The following is a 21,059-nucleotide window of genomic DNA, read 5'->3' as shown; positions in this document are numbered from 1 at the left end:
GGCTCCTGAAGTCCTAAGCAATGGGACAGCAGCTTGACTATATCCACCTACATAGCACAGAGAAAACATTCCCGACTGGATCATATTTCATTAGGGATTTTTAAATGTTAAGGGAATTTAACATTTTATCCTTGTTGCTTTCAACAATAAGTAAGATGAAAATGAACTAAACGTTAGACGTGATTTACTGTTCACTTGACACAAACTTCTCAAACTTTTCAGAGCACATGAAAGGCTCTGAAATGCCCCCCCACAACCCCCCAAAAATGGATCAAACACCAGAAGGGTTTGAGTGCTGACATCACAAAAAAAAACAAGAGAACAGGTCCATCTGCATTTAAAAACATACTGAAAAGCTAATTGTCCCCACAAAAAAAAAAAAAAAAAAAAAAAAAAAAAAATTTACTGTACGTGTCCTGACATTTATAAACAGGCACATCAAATCAAATCATGTTTATTGTCACATCACATTTACACAGGTGGAAAGTGAGTGAAAATCTTAGGTGTGTAGCCTCCTTATAGAATTTAAATTATATATATATATATATATTACACACTCGCCTGCCACTTTATTAGGTACACTGCTAGTAAAAGGTTGGACCCCCTTTCACCTTCAGAACTGCCTTAATTCTTCGTGTCAGACTTTCAACAAGGTGTTGGAAACGTTCCTCAGAGATGTTGGTTGGTTATTTGAGTTCCTGTTGTCTTTCTATCATCTGGAACCAGTCTGGCCATTCTCCTCTGACCTCTCACATCAACAAGGCATTTTCGTCCACACAACTGACCGCTCACTGGATGTTTCCTCTTTTTCGGACCGTTCTCTGTAAACCCTAGAGATGGTTGTGTGTGAAAATCCCAGCAGATCAGCAGTTTCTGAAATACTCAGACCAGCCCGTCTGGCACCAACAACCACGCCACGTTCAAAGCCCCTTAAATCCCCTTTCTTCCCCGTTCTGATGCTCGGTCTGCACTTCAGCAAGTCGTCTTGACCACCTCTACAGGCCTAAATGCACTGAGTTGAAGCCGTGTGATTGGATGATCAGCTATATATATATAAGAAATCCCAGCAGAAACATCACTTACAGGGCATGTGGAGGCAGTGCTGCAGGACAGAGATAAAGTGCGGGAAGGCGTCCGTGTGGTTGATCTTCTTTCGGATCAGCTCGAACACCTGAGTGGCACTTTTAGTGTCTATATGAACCTGAAGGGAACAGAGAGATGAAGGAGATCAGCTCAGCTGTGAAAAGGCCAGAAAACTAAATGGTTCAGAAATGAAAACATACGTTTTCAAAGCGTTTCGCCAGGGCCAGCTCGTCTTCATTCCGTAGCATTTCAAAGTAGTCCAAATGCCTGGAACAACAAAAGGATGGTTGAAGTTTAAAGTCAAATAAAACTGACTTCATAGCGGCCTCAAATATACAGTCACAGGAAGCTGTGTGAAGCCATCCTTGTCTTTATGGAAGAACCTGCCAGAAATTTCCATTCATGTTCTAATTCTGTACTGGCAGGGTTTCCCGGCGGGTACCTCTGGTATACATCTATATCTGTGGACCTGAGCTGCTCAAGCTGGATCAATTCTTTTTTCTTCACGCTCAGTTTTTGGGGAGGCAGAATATAAATACATGTACGCATGCATTTTATATTATACATAAATATATACTGACTCAAATACTGGACTACTTCAATCCGAGCCATTAAGAAACATACTCACCGATCCAGCGTGGCGTTCTCATGCGTTCGTAATTTGTCGATGACCGGTTGGATGCCCAGCATCAGGAACTCGTAGCGTAAGTGAATTCTGAACTCCAGACTGGTCTGCAGGCAAACATTTCATTTTAATTTAAATCAACAGTTTGGCAAAAATTCTTACTCATGTTTTTTTTCCCCCCTAAGCCCTAATTGCAGGTGATCAGTCCAAACATGTTTGCTTCTTTAGGACACATGAGACTAAAGTATATGGGAGGCAAATCCAGCCGAAAAGGAAATGAAAATGAAAGCAATAAAATGTAAATGCGAGCCTCTTTCTGCCATTTCTTTTTCCAAACATCTGTGCAAATATTCATTTTAGACTTGGCCGTCAAAAAACGGAATAACGACTTAAATGAAACGACAAACAGGCGTTTTCAGTTTATTGTATTTTTGTCACAAACGGCTCGCACGCATGTGAAAAATGAAACTGCAAATGAAGGCATTTCATTTCCGATTTTGGCAGGATATTTGCGCAGATGTTTGGAAAAAGAAATGGCAAAAAAAAAGCGTTTCCATTTGATTGTTTTCATTTTCATTTCCTTTTTGGCCGGATTTGCCTCCCATAAAAATACACTATATTTCCAAAAGTATCGGCACTTCCCAGTGACACTGCTTCACGTTTTTCCCCTGTTCAAAGACATCTGGTGTGGAGTTCTGCGTTGATCTCTTAGCACAAAACATCCGTTTTATTTCATTAAGCTGAAGAATCATTAAGCCACTGCATAACGATCACAACAGCTGCTATGACCCTTTTAGCTTTGTGATGTATTTTTGTCCATTTTTAAAGATCATGGTATTCACGTTTCCCTCACAGGTCTAGTGCAAAGCTACATGTCTGGTTTACATTTGGGGCGAGGGGGGCGAGGGGGGCGAGGGGGTTGATCTAATATGTACATAATGTCTCTGTAGGACACGAGATATCTGTGTAATATCTCCTGTATATGGCGGGTACGAGCTCTGAGGAGCTCCAGCCTCACCTCTCCTGCCCCCTGACTCAGCACAGCGTTGATGAAGGACATTATCGCCGTCTTCAGGTTCACCTCATCTCTGTACCGCCCTGTGCTTCTGTCCAGATCATTCAGAAGAGTCTACAACAAGAGGAAGAAACAGGTAAGAAAAAAAAAAGCACAGAAAGACAAGCAGGTCACAGCCTGTCCATTACTTTACTCATAATTAGGTAACAACGTCTGCGTCGACTTGAAGGTCGTGAGGCAACTGCACTGATTTTGCAGAAATGGAAGGAAAATATTGAGTATTATAACAATGCTCAATAAAGTATATACACTAATATTAAGTCCAAAGTAAAATTTCTTTAGTCAAAAAAAGAAAAACTATGGCAAAACTAAAATGCAACTTTTTTTCCATTTAAGCCCTTCTGTAACCGACAACATGCCAAAAATTCACCTGAAGGGAAAGTCCACTGATTCTTTGAAACCCTTGCATATTTAAATGGTTAGAGTGGTTTCTGGGGAGCTGTTCGCAGTGGCGGTGACAGGAACCACCTCTAAAAGCTCCCTGACAGAACGGTATTAACATGAAAGGGTTATGAACGCGATGTCCGACACACTGACTGAGTTTACATGCAGAGTTTCGCAAATCCGACTGAATATATTCCGATCACAGATCAAGACCGAGGTGTTTATTCTCACTCCACTCAACAATCTGATGAAAATTTGTTTACATGCTCACCACAAGTGGTCCAATCTGAACTTATGAGCATACAAGGAGAACCGCTTAGCGTAGACGTCACCATGACAACCAGCAGGGTGAGATGAGCAGCAGTGTGCAGTGCTTGTGTTTTTAATTGCTTTAAAATGACGTCAGACTCAGGAAAACGTCCCTCACAAAAGGCCGAGAGGAAGACGTCGCATTCTGAGACGCATAAGCTGGACGTCCGTCCCACCGCCGTCTTTTAAAGATCAGAGCATGAACTTCGTCTCGTCTGCAGACCAGTTTCTGCTCCGCCGTGTTGAACGGTATAAACTCTCACTGTGACGCAAAGCAACATAATCAGAATGTGCGCTTGGGAATGTAATCGGATACAGGCGTTTACACAGATGTTATTCTTCTATTTAATGGATTATTTACAGGATTACCCACCTCGTTCTGTCGGATAGAAACTATATTCTGAATGGCCTCAATCGGATTAGACTATTCCGACTGAGGTGTTTATATGGACGTATTCTATTCTGACTGAGCTATTAGTCGGATTATTAACAGATTATTAGGCTGCTTGTAAAAGTGGCTATTGTTTTACTATAGTTTTGAGGAGATTTTGGCCTTAAACATACATATATTTTTAAACCCATTCATGTTGGAGGGATACATTTAGGGTGTTGTGAGGTAAAATAGTCCCATAAAGAAAACTTCTCATCATCAACATGACACAAATGCCCAGAAGACTCACTTGTGGTTCTGGACAGTAAATAAAATTGTCATATGTGTCACGATCCCTCTGTTTACATTCTAACCACTGAAATATTTAGGAATCTGTAGATTTCCCCCTAAAAATGTTCTATACAAGTAGCCACTGAACAGCTGAAAACCTCCACAGATGCCATTATACACATTAATTATATATTTCTCCCTTTACTAACTACTACTCATCAAAGAGTTTTTCCTTTTATGCCCACCTGAAATCTCGTCCTTTCACTAGCGAACTTCTGGTAATGCAGCATGGCCTCCAGAATCTTCCGGTGACCTCCTGGCACCAAACACACGGCCCCCATGATCTCCAGCACAGCCACCTTGGTTTTGATGTTCTCAGTGGCCAGGCTCTGGGCGATGATGTTGATGCTCTCGGAGTGGGCGAGGACGTGAGCTCGGCCCTGAGAGTTATTCATCAGCGCCTTGATGCAGCCGATGAGCGAGGTGTGAATCTGAGACTCCGTGGTCTCGTAGTCCATGTTCTTCAGGAAGTTCAGGATACACGTCAGACCATCCAGGTCGATGAAGCGTGTCACAAACCTGCAGAGATATAAGAAGGCAGTTTGGATTTACTCCAGTGGAAAATAACTACCTTCTAACCTGGAAAAACGCTCGTTTTTATTTATTTCTGCAGCTGAGGAGCTATAAAACATTCAGAATCCTATACAGAACTACAACAGGTCACTCCAGTATCGACCTGGTCAAATATTTAAAAAAAAACATCAACAGCAGTAGTTAAGGAGTGCTTTACCGACTTGTATGTCACAATGTTTTAAACTCAAATAAAAAGCAGAAAGTTTTAATTCTATATATTTTGTAGAACTTGCAAGTTTTTAAGGTTCAGTAGATTAACAGCAGAGGTGGATGAAGAACACAAACCATGTCCTTGAGTTAAAGTCGAGACCCCCAAGGTAAAATATTCCTCCAGTAAAAGTAGAAGTTCCTCAATTTAGACCTCCACTTGAGTAAAAGTACTAAAGTATTTCCCTTCAAATGTACTTAAGTATAAAGTAAAAGTACTAAAAGAGTAATTCTGGCTCTGATGTCCTGTTATCATTTTTATAACCAGACTGGCTTCATGAACTCATTTCAGGTGAAAGTCCTCCAGCGTCTCTCTTGGTAAACCAGTCTTTTAATAGAACGTCATTAATTAGTGACGCTGACGTCTATTAAAATGATCAGAAGCACAAAACACTGAAGGTAAACAGTTTCCATCAGGGAGAACCGAGTGGCTCTGAAATCACTTTTTACACACAAGCAAAGTTTCAGTTTCAGATTTATTTACAACTTAGTTCCAAGTTTAAGTTGAATAAAAACTGGCTTTAAACTCAGGATCACAGATGAGCTCCTTTACTATGTTGATCTGTAGGCGTCTGTTCATAAACATAAACCAGCCCAAACTCATTTACTATAAAATGAAATGGTGTTTGTAGAAATTCAGAAAAAAGCCGCGTCAGTCTCGACTGCATATGTGGACATATTTCTATATTGAGCTCTATTTACACAAAGTTAGGTTAGTTCATCATTTATGTTGAACAGACTCTCCCAAAATTTCCCGTTCCACCTTAAATAGTCCAGCTGTTCTGACGCCTGAAGCGCCAGAATGTAACTGCTGCACCATTTAAGGCGGAACGGGAAAATTCAAGCAAGAATTGGGAGAATATCTGACTTCAGCTTCACATCACTAAAGAATTAGGGGGGGTGATAATAAACAACTGCCCCCCTCTTTGAAGGCGTATGATCCCTAAATGTAACTAAAGCCCAGCAGTGAGGAGCTGAACTTTCCCCTCCTCTGCTGTCCCTGCAGACGGGCAGGGTCGCCTACAGAGCGGCGCCGGTAGCTGTTAATGAAGTGATGCTCTTTTTTTGAGGGCCCCATTTCAGAGGGAAGATCTCAACCACCACACCTTGTAAAAATAAGAAATGGGATTGGACCTTTGAATCAGTGACCTGTCTGGACCTCAATGGGTATAAAACAAAAAGATGACAAAGCTGCAATCTTTACACAGACTTTACCTCATGGGCTGTGTTCTTAAGGCTGTCTTCAGACTCTCAATGGTCTTGTTCCTCTCCTCCTCATCCTCTCTTTCCAGGGCCAGAACTGTCTTTCTCTGAGGAAGAGTAGCGCAGTCAGTTAGTGTTGCCAAACATACACTCGCACAGCAAATCCTCTACATAGAGATCCGTTAAATGTGGTGTTTCTATACATTTTAGTGCACAATGAAGACACATGGAACAGGACGTGTGCCATAACTTTTGCACAGGCCTCGTTTTATGTTTTATTTTCCTCCAATACGTTAAATTCAACGTTTGCGCCACTCGGGACCAAACTATATCATTTTCAGTGCAATGCCTCGTTTGTGGACAGCTGGAATAAAAATGACCTTATTTGACCCCATTGGTCGTTAAGCGCTTTAACACTTTGCATATTTTGTCTTAAACAACTTTTTAATGACTTGCTTCTTCATATTGTATTCTGCACTTGGTTATTCTTTCTCTGCTTTACTGAGCGTCTTCTTTAATATGCTACTGTGCCACAGAGTCAGTTCAACAGTTCACACACTGTTCAGGAACAGGTCGTTTGTTCCAGGTGTATCTCTCTTGGGGTTAAATGCCATCACTGTTTTCCCAATGACTGATTAATACGTCAGAGGTTTTATCTTATGTTTAGTGATGTTCTTCCTCAGTTATGGTACTGGAGAAGGCGAGAATAGTTGTGCGTTGTTTATCCCATTTAATTGACCCTTTTTGAGGCTAAATGTTGAACTGTTATTCTAAGAATTAATCAGTTCGGTTACAGAAGTTAACACGACTGAAATGCTTGCTGTGTGGATCTTTAAACTGCAATGCAAAGAAATCTACTTAGGTGTGTCTAATAAAGTGGCCAGTGAGTGGAAGCACAAGACAGGTGTTTCTAATAAAGTGGCCAGTGAATATAGGTACAAGGTGTTTATAATAATGTAGCCATTGAGTGGAAGTACAAGGCGGGTGTTTCTAATAAAGTGGCCAGTGAGTAGAAAGACAAGACAGGTGTTTCTAATAAATTGGCCAGTGAATAGAAGTGCAAGGTAGGTGTTTCTAATAAAGTGGCAAGTGAATATAGGTACAAGGTAAGTGCTTATAATAATGTAGCCATTGAGTGGAAGCACAAGGCGGGTGTTTCTAATAAAGTGGCCAACGAGTGGAAGAACATGGTAGCTGTTTCTAATAAAGTGGCCAGTGAATATAGGTACAAGGTGTTTATAATAATGTAGCCAGTGAGTGGAAGCACAAGACAGGTGTTTCTAATAAAGTGGCCAGTGAATATAGGTACAAGGTGTTTATAATAATGTAGCCAGTGAGTGGAAGCACAAGACAGGTGTTTCTAATAAAGTGGCCAGTGAATATAGGTACAAGGTGTTTATAATAATGTAGCCAGTGAGTGGAAGCACAAGACAGGTGTTTCTAATAAAGTGGCCAGTGAATATAGGTACAAGGTGTTTATAATAATGTAGCCAGTGAGTGGAAGTACAAGGCGGGTGTTTCTAATAAAGTGGCCAGGGAACAGAAAGACAAGATAGGTGTTTCTAATAAAGTGGCCAACAAGTGGAAACACATGGCAGATGTTTCTACTAAAATGGCCAGTGAGTGGAAGCACAAGACAGGTGTTTCTAATAAAGTGGCCAGTGAATATAGGTACAACGTGTTTATAATAATGTAGCCACTGAGTGGAAGTACAAAGCGGGTGTTTCTACTAAAGTGGCCAGTGAGTGGAAGCACATGGCAGGTGTTTCTACTAAAGTGGCCAGTGAGTGGAAGCACATGGCAGGTGTTTCTAATAAAGTGGCCAGTGAGTGACTATCCAGCGTCTACAGGGAATGGATGTAATACAGTCTGTAAAAAATCCTTCATGCAGTGAGTCCCACCATCATATGAAGATCGAATGATTGTTCATAGCATATGTATGAGTCATTTACTCTCCATATAGCAAAGTGACATGCCAAGACACTGATGCTTGAGAAAAAAAAACAAATAATTAAAAAGAAGTCTAAAGTATAAGGGAAACGTGCCCGAGTGATTAAGCACTGAATGACCAAATGGATAAAGCCAGATCGCTTTTATCGTGACTGTCCAGAAATGAGACGTTTTACTGAAAAAAAAAAGTTTTTTTTTTCCAAAATAAAAAATGAGGACTTTTATTTTGGGAAAAAAAATGTATATCAGTAAAACGACATAGTAGTCCATATTACCGTCACGTAAAACACATTCTTTATAACTGCTGATTTAAACATTGGCTAACATGTCGTTAAGTGTTTATGTAAGATGTTATAAATGTTATGTCGACACCCTTCAAGTAAAATGTTACAGCCCCGCCCATTTTATCCCTTTGATGTAATGTCAGCATTCTTCTTAATGCCGATCTTCCCGATCTTAATACCGAGAAACACACTCTGATGAACATGAAGCTGAGTGTAGAAGAGAAATATAGACATAGAACTGGATCTGTGCTCTGCGCCATCTATGAACACCCATTACTCCACATGCCCCATCAAGTCTTTCCCAAAAGCAAGAACAACACATGAAGTCAATTAACTTCATCACCACGGCTTCCACACACAGCACACTGTGCTTTACTGCCTGACCTGCTTTACACCATCACTTACTTTCTCACTGCCTTATTAAATAAATACGTAAAACAAATAAATCTAAGGCGGTTTACCAAAGCGCAGACACCCACTCCCTGGCCACTTTATTAGAAACCTCTCTCTCGTAGCTCAACCTCGCTGGTGTATAGATACAGACTCTCCCTCATCTAGCCCCCTCAGACAATAGCCCCCCCCCAAGCCCATCCCCATAAGGTGACCACCACAAGCAGAATGTGGCCAGTGAGTGGAAACCCACACTATATTTTCAAAAGTATCCAAATTATTGAATTCAGGGGTTCCAGTCACTTCCATGGCCACAGGTTAGAAAACCACCACCTGCAAAGGGTGGGCCGACATCATAGTAAACCCTATGGATTAAATGGGACGTCACTCCAGTTCATATGCGTGTGAAGCCAGACGAGCCAATACTTTTGGAAATATAGTGTAGATGTTTCTAAAAACGTGGCCAGTGAGTGGAAGCCCAAGGCAGGTGTTTCTAATATAGTGGCCAGTGAGTGGAAGCACAAGGCAGGTGTTTCTAATATAGTGGCCAGTGAGTGGAAGCACAAGGCAGGTGTTTCTAATATAGTGGCCAGTGAGTGGAAGCACAAGGCAGGTGTTTCTAATATAGTGGCCAGTGAGTGGAAGCACAAGGCAGGTGTTTCTAATATAGTGGCCAGTGAGTGGAAGTACAAGGTAGGTGTTTCTAATAAAGTGGCCAGTGAGTGGAAGCACAAGGTAGGTGTTTCTAATAAAGTGGCCAGTGAGTGGCAGCACAAGGTAGGTGTTTCTAATATAGTGGCCAGTGAGTGGAAGCACAAGGTAGGTGTTTCTAATAAAGTGGCCAGTGAGTGGCAGCACAAGGTAGGTGTTTCTAATAAAGTGGCCAGTGAGTGGAAGCACAAGGTGGGTATTTGTAATAAACTGGCCAGTGAGTGTGAAAACATCTTTACGTCACCCTATTAATGAAATACTACACGTTTACCACTGGTGTCAGTTCACTGAATATTGAAAGTAAACATATGTTTTAAGCCAGTGCACTTACAGCAGCCATGGAGTTGATCTGGTCTATGTAATACTCTGGCCAGCTTGTTGCTCCTTTAGTCTCCTCCTGCTCCTGCACATCACCAAGAAATAAAGCAGATTAGCTGTCATACAAGTTTCACTGGGCTTGGTTTGCATGTATTTCCCCAAAAAACAAACAAACAATCAAACACAAAAATTTGCACAATTTAAACAGGTCAAACAGGTGTATTAAAGCAACTGCTTAAAAGCTTGGCAAAGTTTCTAATTTACACAGTTTCTTATCACAAATATCAATCAGCCAAGACCTGCTTTGTCTGAAGGCTTCTTCGGTTTACACTGGAGCAAACGTGGACTGTAAGCGTGGGAACTAACGGGAGTGTGAGTAGATGTGTATACGACTGAAGATTTGCACTATGAAAGAGCACGTATGTGCACAATTGTGTTTATATGTGTATAAAACTATTTCTTTTTGGTTCTCAAGATGAAGATTAGGTTTTGGATAAAGCTTAGAACATTTTCGTTTTATATGGGTAACATGGTTAATACATCCGAAACACACACACACACACACACACACACACACACACACACACACACACACACACACACACACACACACACAAAAATATGGCACTTTTCTGAAAATTGTAGTGCACAATTCTGACTTATATGTGATCGGGTGTTTGAGCATATTTAACGCTGATCCTTTAACACTGAAGCTCACACACATTCTTGGATTGTAGACCTGAATTCCCGAACGCTCTGAAGCTTGGATCAGACTCCAGTGCTGGCGATGGAAGAAAAAAAGCCAACAAGCAACAACTCCAACAATCGGTTCTTTAAAAGCCTGTGGTGAGGAAACAATACTGTAGTGTACTGGGCTTTGACATCTATAATATCCAACTGTTGCCTCATTCAGCACAAGACGATCTAACTCTGGGAGAGAGTGCACGTGTCCAGAGGTCCAAACCTCTAAGGAACACCGCAGGAACGCACTTCACCGTAAGCTTCCAGGAATGTCTTTAACAAGCATGGTTATTGTTTTATAGCCATGTTCGGCAATTATACAATTTATCTAAACTATTCTGGACGTCAGGGTGCGGAGTAAGTCCTAGAGGCTGATAGGAAGGAAACATTTTCATTAATAAAGCACGAAAAAAAAAACATCATTCCACACATTCACTGGTCAGTCTGTGGTTTATATGGACCCTCCAACTCAAGACAGCAGTGTTATCCATCATTATAGAGTTAAGAGACTTTTCACCACGGCGTCAAGCCAGGAGATTTTTTTATACCACCGTACACAAGTTTGATCATGAGCTGGGATCCTTTTCACTACGCGAGCCAGGGGAATTTTCACCATGGTACAGGAGTTGGACTTTACTGCAGCACAGGAGCTTGACTGGGCCACGAACCAGGACACCACTCACTGCATTAGTGTCTGGACAACAAGCTGCGAGATTCTACACCATGGTAGAAGAGTTTGACTAGATGGCATGCTGGTCAAGTTTTCATCGAGATGCTGGATTTTGACTGGGCTGAACATCAGGAGACGTTTCACCACAGTGCATGAGTTTGACTGGGCTGAACATCAGGAGACGTTTCACCACAGTGCATGAGTTTGACTGGGCTGAACATCAGGAGACGTTTCACCACAGTGCATGAGTTTGACTGGGCTGAACATCAGGAGACGTTTCACCACAGTGCATGAGATTGACTGGGCTGAACATCAGGAGATGTTTCACCACAGTGCATGAGTTTGACTGGGCTGAACATTAGGAGACTTTTCACCACAGTGCATGAGTTTGACTGGGCTGAACATCAGGAGATGTTTCACCACAGTGCATGAGTTTGACTGGGCTGAACATCAGGAGATGTTTCACCACAGTGCATGAGTTTGACTGGGCCACATGTCATGAAATTTTCACTGCAGTGCATGAGTTTCACTTGGCCAAATATCGGCAGACTTTTCGCCACAGCACAGGATCTTGACTGGGCCACATGTCGGGAAACTTTTTACAACAGCACAGGGGTTTGACTGGGCTGCATTGTAGGAGACTTTTTCACCACAGTACAGGAATTTGACTGGGCTGCATGTTGGGATACTTTTCACCACAGAGTACAAGTTTGACTGTTTGAATGTCATGAGACATTTTCGCCACAGTGAAAATTAAAGTTTGACTGGGCTGCATGCTGGAAGACTTCTGACCACAGCACTGTTTGACTGGGCTGAAAGTTAGTGCATGAGTTTGTGCCGCATGTCGGGAGATTTTTTCCGCGGTGCTGGAGTTTGACTGGGATGCATGCTGGGAGACTTTTAGCCATAACGCCAGAGTTTGACTGAGCTGCACGTTGGGACACAATATTCTGACTTGGCTGTAAGTCCAGAATACTGGGCACATAGCAAAGTTTGGCTGGGCCGAAGCCATGGAACTTTTTATTGCAGCACAGGAATCTGACCGGGTCACAAACCATGACAACTGTCACTGCAGTAATGTCTGGGCAACAAGCAAGGAAACTCCCCACCATGGTAGCAGAGTCTGACTGGGCTGCATATTGGGAAAGTTTTCATCGTGGTGCTGGAGTTTGACTGGGCCATATGTCAAAAGACTTTTTACCATGGGACAATTTTCACCATGGCATTATGACTTGGCTGTGAGCCCAGAGATCTGTCACTGCAGTAGCAGACTTTGACTGGGCTGTGAACAGGAGACCTTCAACTGTGGCTGTGGAGACGGCCAGCCAGGTCACTTTTTATCGCTGTACAGGAGTTTGACTGGGCCACATGCTGTGAGATGTTTCACTGCAGTACAGGAGAGTTTGACTGGGCCAAGCACCGTGAGACTCTGGGCAGACTACAGTAGCATCAGCAAATTTCACACATCAACCATGTTTAGGCTGATCAACTACATCTGAGGAAAGAGGGAAATGTGTATACTCGAATTTTGGCCAAACTATCACTTTTAAAGAAGGTACAGTTGCATCTATAGGCTGAGATGCTCCTCATTCGTGTTTTCAGGTTGAGATGTTAGCTCCTGCTGAATGAGTCTGAATGTATGACTGCTTGAAATCTTTGCAATATATTGTGCTGCAATTATATATTATATTTTATTGTATTGCACTGTGTGTTGTAGTCTACTGTATTGTATTGCAGTGTATTGTATTGCAGTGTAGTGTATTGTATTGTAGTGTGTTGTAGTGTAGTGTATTGTATTGTAGTGTATTGTAGTGTGTTGTAGTGTAGTGTGTTGTAGTGTAGTGTAGTGTATTGTAGTGTAGTGTAGTGTATTGTGGTGTAGTGTAGTGTATTGTAGTGTAGTGTAGTGTATTGTGGTGTAGTGTAGTGTATTGTAGTGTAGTGTATTGTAGTGTAGTGTATTGTGGTGTAGTGTAGTGTATTGTAGTGTAGTGTATTGTAGTGTAGTGTATTGTGGTGTAGTGTAGTGTATTGTGGTGTAGTGTATTGTATTGTTGTGTAGTGTAGTGTATTGTAGTGTAGTGTGTTGTAGTGTAGTGTATTGTAGTGTAGTGTATTGTGGTGTAGTGTATTGTATTGTAGTGTAGTGTATTGTGGTGTAGTGTAGTGTAGTGTATTGTAGTGTAGTGTGTTGTAGTGTAGTGTAGTGTGTTGTAGTGTAGTGTAGTAGTGTAGTGTAGTGTATTGTAGTGTAGTGTGTTGTAGTGTAGTGTATTGTAGTGTATTGTAGTGTGTTGTAGTGTAGTGTAGTGTAGTGTAGTGTAGTGTATTGTAGTGTAGTGTATTGTAGTGTAGTGTATTGTGGTGTATTGTATTGCAGTGTAGTGTATTGTAGTGTATTGTAGTGTGTTGTAGTGTAGTGTGTTGTAGTGTAGTGTAGTGTATTGTGGTGTAGTGTATTGTATTGTAGTGTAGTGTATTGTGGTGTAGTGTAGTGTAGTGTATTGTAGTGTAGTGTATTGTGGTGTAGTGTAGTGTATTGTAGTGTAGTGTAGTGTATTGTAGTGTAGTGTATTGTGGTGTAGTGTATTGTAGTGTAGTGTATTGTGGTGTAGTGTAGTGTATTGTAGTGTAGTGTGTTGTAGTGTAGTGTAGTGTATTGTAGTGTAGTGTAGTGTATTGTGGTGTAGTGTATTGTATTGTAGTGTAGTGTATTGTGGTGTAGTGTAGTGTATTGTAGTGTAGTGTGTTGTAGTGTAGTGTAGTGTGTTGTAGTGTAGTGTAGTGTAGTAGTGTAGTGTATTGTGGTGTAGTGTAGTGTGTTGTAGTGTAGTGTATTGTAGTGTAGTGTGTTGTAGTGTAGTGTAGTTTATTGTAGTGTAGTGTAGTGTATTGTAGTGTAGTGTGTTGTAGTGTGGTGTAGTGTATTGTATTGTAGTGTGGTGTATTGTGGTGTAGTGTAGTGTATTGTGGTGTAGTGTAGTGTATTGTAGTGTAGTGTATTGTAGTGTATTGTAGTGTGTTGTAGTGTAGTGTAGTGTAGTGTATTGTAGTGTAGTGTAGTGTAGTGTAGTGTATTGTGGTGTATTGTATTGCAGTGTAGTGTATTGTAGTGTATTGTAGTGTGTTGTAGTGTAGTGTGTTGTAGTGTAGTGTAGTGTATTGTGGTGTAGTGTATTGTATTGTAGTGTAGTGTATTGTGGTGTAGTGTAGTGTAGTGTATTGTAGTGTAGTGTATTGTGGTGTAGTGTAGTGTATTGTAGTGTAGTGTAGTGTATTGTAGTGTAGTGTATTGTGGTGTAGTGTATTGTAGTGTAGTGTATTGTGGTGTAGTGTAGTGTATTGTAGTGTAGTGTGTTGTAGTGTAGTGTAGTGTAGTGTATTGTAGTGTAGTGTAGTGTATTGTGGTGTAGTGTATTGTATTGTAGTGTAGTGTATTGTGGTGTAGTGTAGTGTATTGTAGTGTAGTGTGTTGTAGTGTAGTGTAGTGTAGTGTATTGTAGTGTAGTGTAGTGTATTGTATTGTAGTGTAGTGTGGTGTAGTGTAGTGTATTGTAGTGTAGTGTGTTGTAGTGTAGTGTAGTGTGTTGTAGTGTAGTGTAGTGTAGTAGTGTAGTGTATTGTGGTGTAGTGTAGTGTGTTGTAGTGTAGTGTATTGTAGTGTAGTGTGTTGTAGTGTAGTGTAGTTTATTGTAGTGTAGTGTAGTGTATTGTAGTGTAGTGTGTTGTAGTGTGGTGTAGTGTATTGTATTGTAGTGTGGTGTATTGTGGTGTAGTGTAGTGTATTGTGGTGTAGTGTAGTGTATTGTAGTGTAGTGTGTTGTAGTGTAGTGTAGTGTGTTGTAGTGTAGTGTATTGTGGTGTAGTGTAGTGTATTGTGGTGTAGTGTAGTGTGTTGTAGTGTAGTGTATTGTAGTGTGTTGTAGTGTAGTGTATTGTAGTGTGTTGTAGTGCAGTGTAGTGTAGTGTATTGTAATGTAGTGTAGTGTATTGTGGTGTAGTGTAGTGTAGTGTGTTGTAGTGTAGTGTAGTGTAGTGTGTTGTAGTGTAGTGTAGTGTAGTGTAGTGTATTGTAGTGTGTTGTAGTGTAGTGTGTTGTAGTGTATTGTAGTGTGTTGTAGTGTATTGTAGTGTGTTGTAGTGTACAGCACAGAGTTCTGAGTTCAGCTCTGCTCCTTCTCTCTCTGTATCAGTGACTGTGTTTCTATCAGTATCTGAGCTCAGGACTGTCTTTCTCTCTCTAACCTACTGGTAACTAGCAGAGACACTTTCTCTAGACAGACAAAGCTCTTCTTGTAAGTCACTCTGGATCAGAGCGTCTGCTAAACGCTGTAAATGTAAATGTCTGAGTGCTTGCCCAGATCAAAGCATCTCTTCTGAAGTCTGTATAAGCTTCGGCGCTGATACAGCCAGTGATTAATACAGCGAAGGTGTTTTCGTTTGGAGCTCGTGTCTGTAAGTTAACCTTCTTCTGGTTCCAAACACAACACAGTCTGTGGTTTGAAGTGGGTTCTCTGTGGGTTCTGCCCATTTTGCCACATCTGTTAGTAATCTGTGAGCTGGTGGAGCTGATGAGGCACGTGCCTTCACTGTCTCTTACAGAGCAGGAGATAAACTCGCTTATTAACGGCCCACATTTCGCTCGCTCCAACAAAAACGAGTTTGTACAGTGATTAATGACGTTGCTTTCATCTGTGGATCTAAACTGGATGTGAAGTGGGAGTCTTTAACCCTGTAAGGCCGATTTAAAAAGCATTTTCCAGCTGTTTCGTCTACTTTTCTTCTTTAATAATGCAGTTTTAAAACGCTTCATTTCGATATGTACTGAATATAATCTGACAAATATTTCGACAGATTAGCTACAGTAGCCTTCGAGCTTCAGGCACCGAACACGTCTTTACTGATCGACTACATTCAGACTAAGAGGTGAGACGGTAGAAGTTCGATTTCTGGCTGAACTATCGCTTTAAGAGGACAGTGCTGGAGAGGGGACTCCTGTTCTGCTGCTCTCGTCTGCTTAATTTGGCACCGAGGAGGAAAAAGGACTAACTCCTCTTCCTCCGAGTAACTCCTCTTTCTCTCCCAATCTCTCTGTCCCGTCTTCAGACACACTCCATTCTTCCTCTTTATTGCATTTCTTATCATTTTCTCTCAACCCCTTCAACTCTCAGGGTCTTCCTTCTTTCTCTCTCTCTCCTGCCTTGTCCTTCTTTCTCTCTCTCTCTCCTGCCTTGTCCATCTTTCTCAGTCTCTCTCCTGCCTTGTCTTTCTCTCTCTCTCTCCTGCCTTGCCTTTCTCTCTCTCTCTCTCTCTCTCTCTCTCTTTTGCCTTGTCTATCTTTCTCTCTCTCTCTCCTGCCTTGTCCATCTTTCTCTCTCTCTCTCTCTCTCCTGCCTTGTCCATCTTTCTCTCTCTCTCTCCTGCCTTGTCCATCTTTCTCTCTCTCTCTCCTGCCTTGTCCATCTTTCTCTCTCTCTCTCCTGCCTTGTCCATCATTCTCTCTCTCTCCTGCCTTGTCCATCTTTCTCTCTCTCTCTCCTGCATTCTCTATCTTTCTCTCTCCTGCTTTGTCCATCTTTCTTTCTCTCGCTCTCTCGCTCTCCTGCCTCGTCTTTCTTTCTCTCTCTCCTGCCTTGTCCATCTTTCTCTCTCTCTCTCTCTCCTGCCTTGTCCATCTTTCTCTCTCTCTCCTGCCTTGTCCATCTTTCTCTCTCTCTCTCCTGCCTTGTCCATCTTTCTCTCTCTCTCTCTCTCTCTCTCTCTCTCTCTCTCTCTCTCTCCTGCCTTGTCCATCTTTCTCTCTCTCTCCTACCTTGTCCATCTTTCTCTCTCTCTCTCCTGCCTTGTCCATCTTTCTCTCTCTCTCCTGCCTTGTCCATATTTCTCTCTCTCTCTCTCCTGCCTTGTCCATATTTCTCTCTCTCTCTCCTGCCTTTTCCATCTTTCTCTCTCTCTCCTGCCTTGTCTCTCTCTCTCTCTCTCTCTCTCTCTCTCTCCTGCCTCGTCTTTCTTTTTCTCTCTCCTTTTCTCTTCCCTTCTCTCTTCCTCTCTTCTCTTCGATTTCCTCTCCCCTTCTCTTTTCTCTTTTTAATGTTTCTTTCTGTCTCCCCATCACTTCCTCTCACTCATCATTTCTCTTCCCTTCTCTTGTCTTCTCTTTTTTCTCTCCTCTTCTCTCACTCACTCACTCACTCACTCACTCTCTCTCTCTCACTCCATTCTCCTTTGCTCTTTCTTTCTCTCCACCATGCCTTCTCTTTCTCTCCAGATGTTTAATCACCTAATTTTTAATAGCAGCTGAAAATAATTTCTAAACACGGCCCAGGATGTGATCTGCATGTTCACAGTAGAGCTCGTTAGAGCTGATGTTCTGCAGAAGGTCTTACCTTCTTCTTGCTGCAGTAGATCTGCCATTTCTTCTCGGCAGGCAGAGCGAACATGGCCTCTCTGTGTTTATCTGTGAGGTCCAACTCGTCCTTAAAGAGGAAACACAAATTTCATGTCATTTAAAAAAACAACAACAATTAAACTCCTCGGCCACTTTATCAGAAACCCCTCTCTTGTAGAAACTGCCCCGCCCTGCTGCTGATGTACGAGACCGTAGCTCATCTGTAGATGCACAGACTGTGTTAGTAATCCTCTAGTCCTTTATTAGGGGTCAGTTTCTGTCCACAGAGCCACTCCTGGATGGTACTTTTGTGCAGTGACGTGTAAAACCTCCAGCAGCACCTCTGTGCCTCAAACACTCGTACCAGCGCAACACGCACTAATATGACAGCACCACTGCTTTGCTGAGACTGATCCACCACCCAAGTAATATCTGGACATCAGCAGTCCTGTGGTCAGAAACTGACCAATGCTGAACGGGGCAGAGTGGGGCAGATAAACTGTGCAGCAATAGTTTGTAATTGTACACCTACACAGTGGAGCAATAAGGTGTTCCTAATAAAGTGGCCATTGAGTTAATGTACAAGGTAGCTGTTTCTCTGTTTATACACCGGTCAAGCATAACATTACGACCACCTCCTCGTTTCTGCGCTCACTGTCCACTTTATCAGCTCCACTTACTGTATAGTTGCACTCTGTAGTTCTACAGTTACAGACTGTAGTCCATCTGTTTCTCTGATACTCTGTTACCCTGTTCTTCAGTGGTCAGGACCCGCATGGACCCTCACAGAGCAGGTACTGTTTGGGTGGTGGATCATTCTCAGCACTGCAGTAACACTGACGTGGTGGTGGTGTGTTAGTGTGTGTTGCACTGGTCTGAGTGGATCAGACACAGCAGTGCTACTAGAGTTCTTGAACACTGTGTCCACTCACTGTCCACTCTATTAGATGCACCTGCGTTGTTGGCCCACCTTGTAGATGTAAAGTCAAGAGACGACAGCTCATTTCTTGCTGTACAGTTACAGAGCTCATCATCTTCAGCGTCCACAGGACGCTGTTGGCTGGATGTTTTTGGTTGGTGGACTATTCTCAGTCCAGCAGTGAAACTGAGGTGTTTCTGATCCACTCACACCAGCACAACACACACTAACACACCACCACCACGTCAGTGTTACTGCAGTGCTGAGAACGACCCACCACCCAAATAGTACCTGCTCTGTGAGGGTCCATGGGGGTCCTGACCACTGAAGATCATAGTCATGGCGACCCCTGGTTCCCATCACCACCACTGTAAAGACATCTGAACCATTTCACACCAAACCCACTCTGAAAGACTCTGTTCACACCTCAACAATTTACTGCTAAGAAAAGCAGACTGAATTCCCCTTTAATATATAATGTTAAATGTACACACTTCTTCTAAGCCGCTTATCCTTCTGGGTCACTGGGGGGAGCTGGAGCCAATCCCAGCAGTCGCTGGGCAGAAGGCTATAAAGTAACAGTACTGTGATCCCAGGCCGAGGGCCACACAATGCTGCCTCACATGTATTCGGACACAGCCTGGAGTCTGTGAGGCTAATGAGGGGCCGGGCACTGCCCAAAAGCCCACTTAACAAACTGAATGCACTATTAGTAGAGAATTCACTGAGTTGCAGACAAACAGGACAAACGTCGATTCAGTGTGCAAATGGAGGAATGACTGAGTGACGCAAAGTTCAGCCGTGCTGTGTGTCTGCTGTGACTGACTGCAGCTGATGTTTACAGCCTCCAACAAATAAAAACACCATCCAGTTTAGCCATGATCTCCAGCAATGGGACAAAAGCCTTCACTGTAGATATAAAAACTTACAAGCAGAACCATAAAAGTGAGCGTTCCAGTCCAAACGAATGAAAAATAAGACAAAGGAGACCCTGAACCGATGAGCAGCTGGAACAGGAAAACATTTCACTTTCAAAACTACAGCATCCGGTTCTTTCAGCTCCCGAACCCTTACAGGGTGCTGGTAAAGAAGACGTGATGCAGCACAGTGGGGAACCCGCCCAACTGTTCTGAAATGTGCTGCTGGCATCAAACTCAAAACGGACATATATTTTTTGAAAGACAATAAACTTTTGCAGTTGCATCATCTGATGTGGTGTTTGTGTACCATTTTAAGTTAAATGAAGGGTTTAATACTTGAGTGGTGTTGATGCGTTTGTTACTCAGTGGGTCTGGATTTTTTTAAAACAATACAGCCTTAACAATGTGTGTAAAAATACCAGATGTTAAAAATATCACTACCGTCCCGCATAGGGCTCTACTTTAGCAGCTGTAGCCAATCAGCAGCCAGGCCATGCTGTCCACCCACACCACATGTGTAGTATAAATGTGTGGGGGTGAACAGAGTGAAGCCCTGAAAATGGGTTATTTTATATGTTCCTCACAGAAAATGAGCAAAGACCAAGAATCTGAGGTTAAAATAATAATAAATCATAATTTTTTCTTTTGGTAAAGATTGAAAACGGGTCCCACAGACCTGAACACCACATGAGGGTTAAATGAAAATTAAATTTGCATGTCATTTCAATCTGTTTTTGCTGGTTGTGCCGCAAGCAGGGAAAGCACCACTTTGCTGTGGAGGTCCATGCAAGCAGAGTAGTCAGAATAACTAATAATAAAAAAATAAAAAAATCATACTTTTTTGGGTGTTCCTGAGCCAAAAGCTACAAAAATTTTTTTTTTTTTTTTTTATCAGATTTTACTATTGATTTCAAATGTGTTTTTTAAACAGCTATTCGAGTATTCTGGTCTCTCCCCATTCAAAGCGAGAGTCCTGTATGGCTGGAAATAACTGCCCGGCGGAGTTGCCAGGATGGCAGGACTTTGTTTAAGGACTTTATGTACCAACAATCAGAATCACGCAGTCACCTCAAACAGTGTGAAGCTGTTAAGTAATGTCTAATTACTTATTGCGATTTTGACACTGAATGACACGCGATAAGCTAATTGGTGAGGTATCCAGGACTTGCTAGCTACATCAGCCTCAGCGCTGCTGCAAAACATAACTAGACTACTTTGGGGGTAAAAGAGAAGATGTAGGTGTGATTTTAACAAATTCATGGAAATTTTTACTGTAATGTTTTTATGAACACATGAAAAATAAAACCCAGGACACTCAGGCCCCTGTGCAGCGTTAGCTAACCTGAGGCAACGACAGCTCGTATCATTAGCCCATTTCACAGAGCGCCTCGCCTTTGTTTATTAGACACGCACACCACGGTTACCATAACAGTGTTTAAGAGTCGCGAGTAAAGACAGACTTCACCCTCAGACGGGCTGAGCTCCAAATTTCCCTCAGGCTTCATTAGCGCAGACTTCCAAAGACCTATCGCTAACTAAGCGTTTGATTGGACTGCAGCAAAGCATGCTAAGCTAAGTGTTTCGCTAC

General features: G+C 42.2%; 1 protein-coding gene across 4 annotated transcripts in view; it reads right to left on the bottom strand.

The window, feature by feature from the left end:
* The window catches only part of daam1a (dishevelled associated activator of morphogenesis 1a), a 111,659-nt gene that overhangs the window by 45,247 nt on the left and 45,353 nt on the right, over nt 1-21,059 (bottom strand). For all 4 annotated transcript variants that reach the window (XM_037542232.1, XM_037542231.1, XM_037542234.1 and 1 more), the window contains 8 exons: nt 17,631-17,720; nt 9,847-9,918; nt 6,193-6,287; nt 4,383-4,716; nt 2,727-2,837; nt 1,712-1,815; nt 1,284-1,350; nt 1,084-1,201 (listed from right to left, as the gene is read on the bottom strand). In XM_037542232.1, the coding sequence (XP_037398129.1) occupies nt 1,084-1,201; nt 1,284-1,350; nt 1,712-1,815; nt 2,727-2,837; nt 4,383-4,716; nt 6,193-6,287; nt 9,847-9,918; nt 17,631-17,720 (991 nt within the window). The remainder of the gene's footprint in view (nt 1-1,083; nt 1,202-1,283; nt 1,351-1,711; nt 1,816-2,726; nt 2,838-4,382; nt 4,717-6,192; nt 6,288-9,846; nt 9,919-17,630; nt 17,721-21,059) is intronic.

The sequence above is a fragment of the Pygocentrus nattereri genome, chromosome 10 (assembly GCF_015220715.1).
Source record: "Pygocentrus nattereri isolate fPygNat1 chromosome 10, fPygNat1.pri, whole genome shotgun sequence".
Classification (NCBI taxonomy): domain Eukaryota; kingdom Metazoa; phylum Chordata; class Actinopteri; order Characiformes; family Serrasalmidae; genus Pygocentrus; species Pygocentrus nattereri.
The sequence above is the reverse complement of the archived record's forward strand: the minus strand, read 5'-3'. Positions and strand labels throughout refer to the sequence as shown.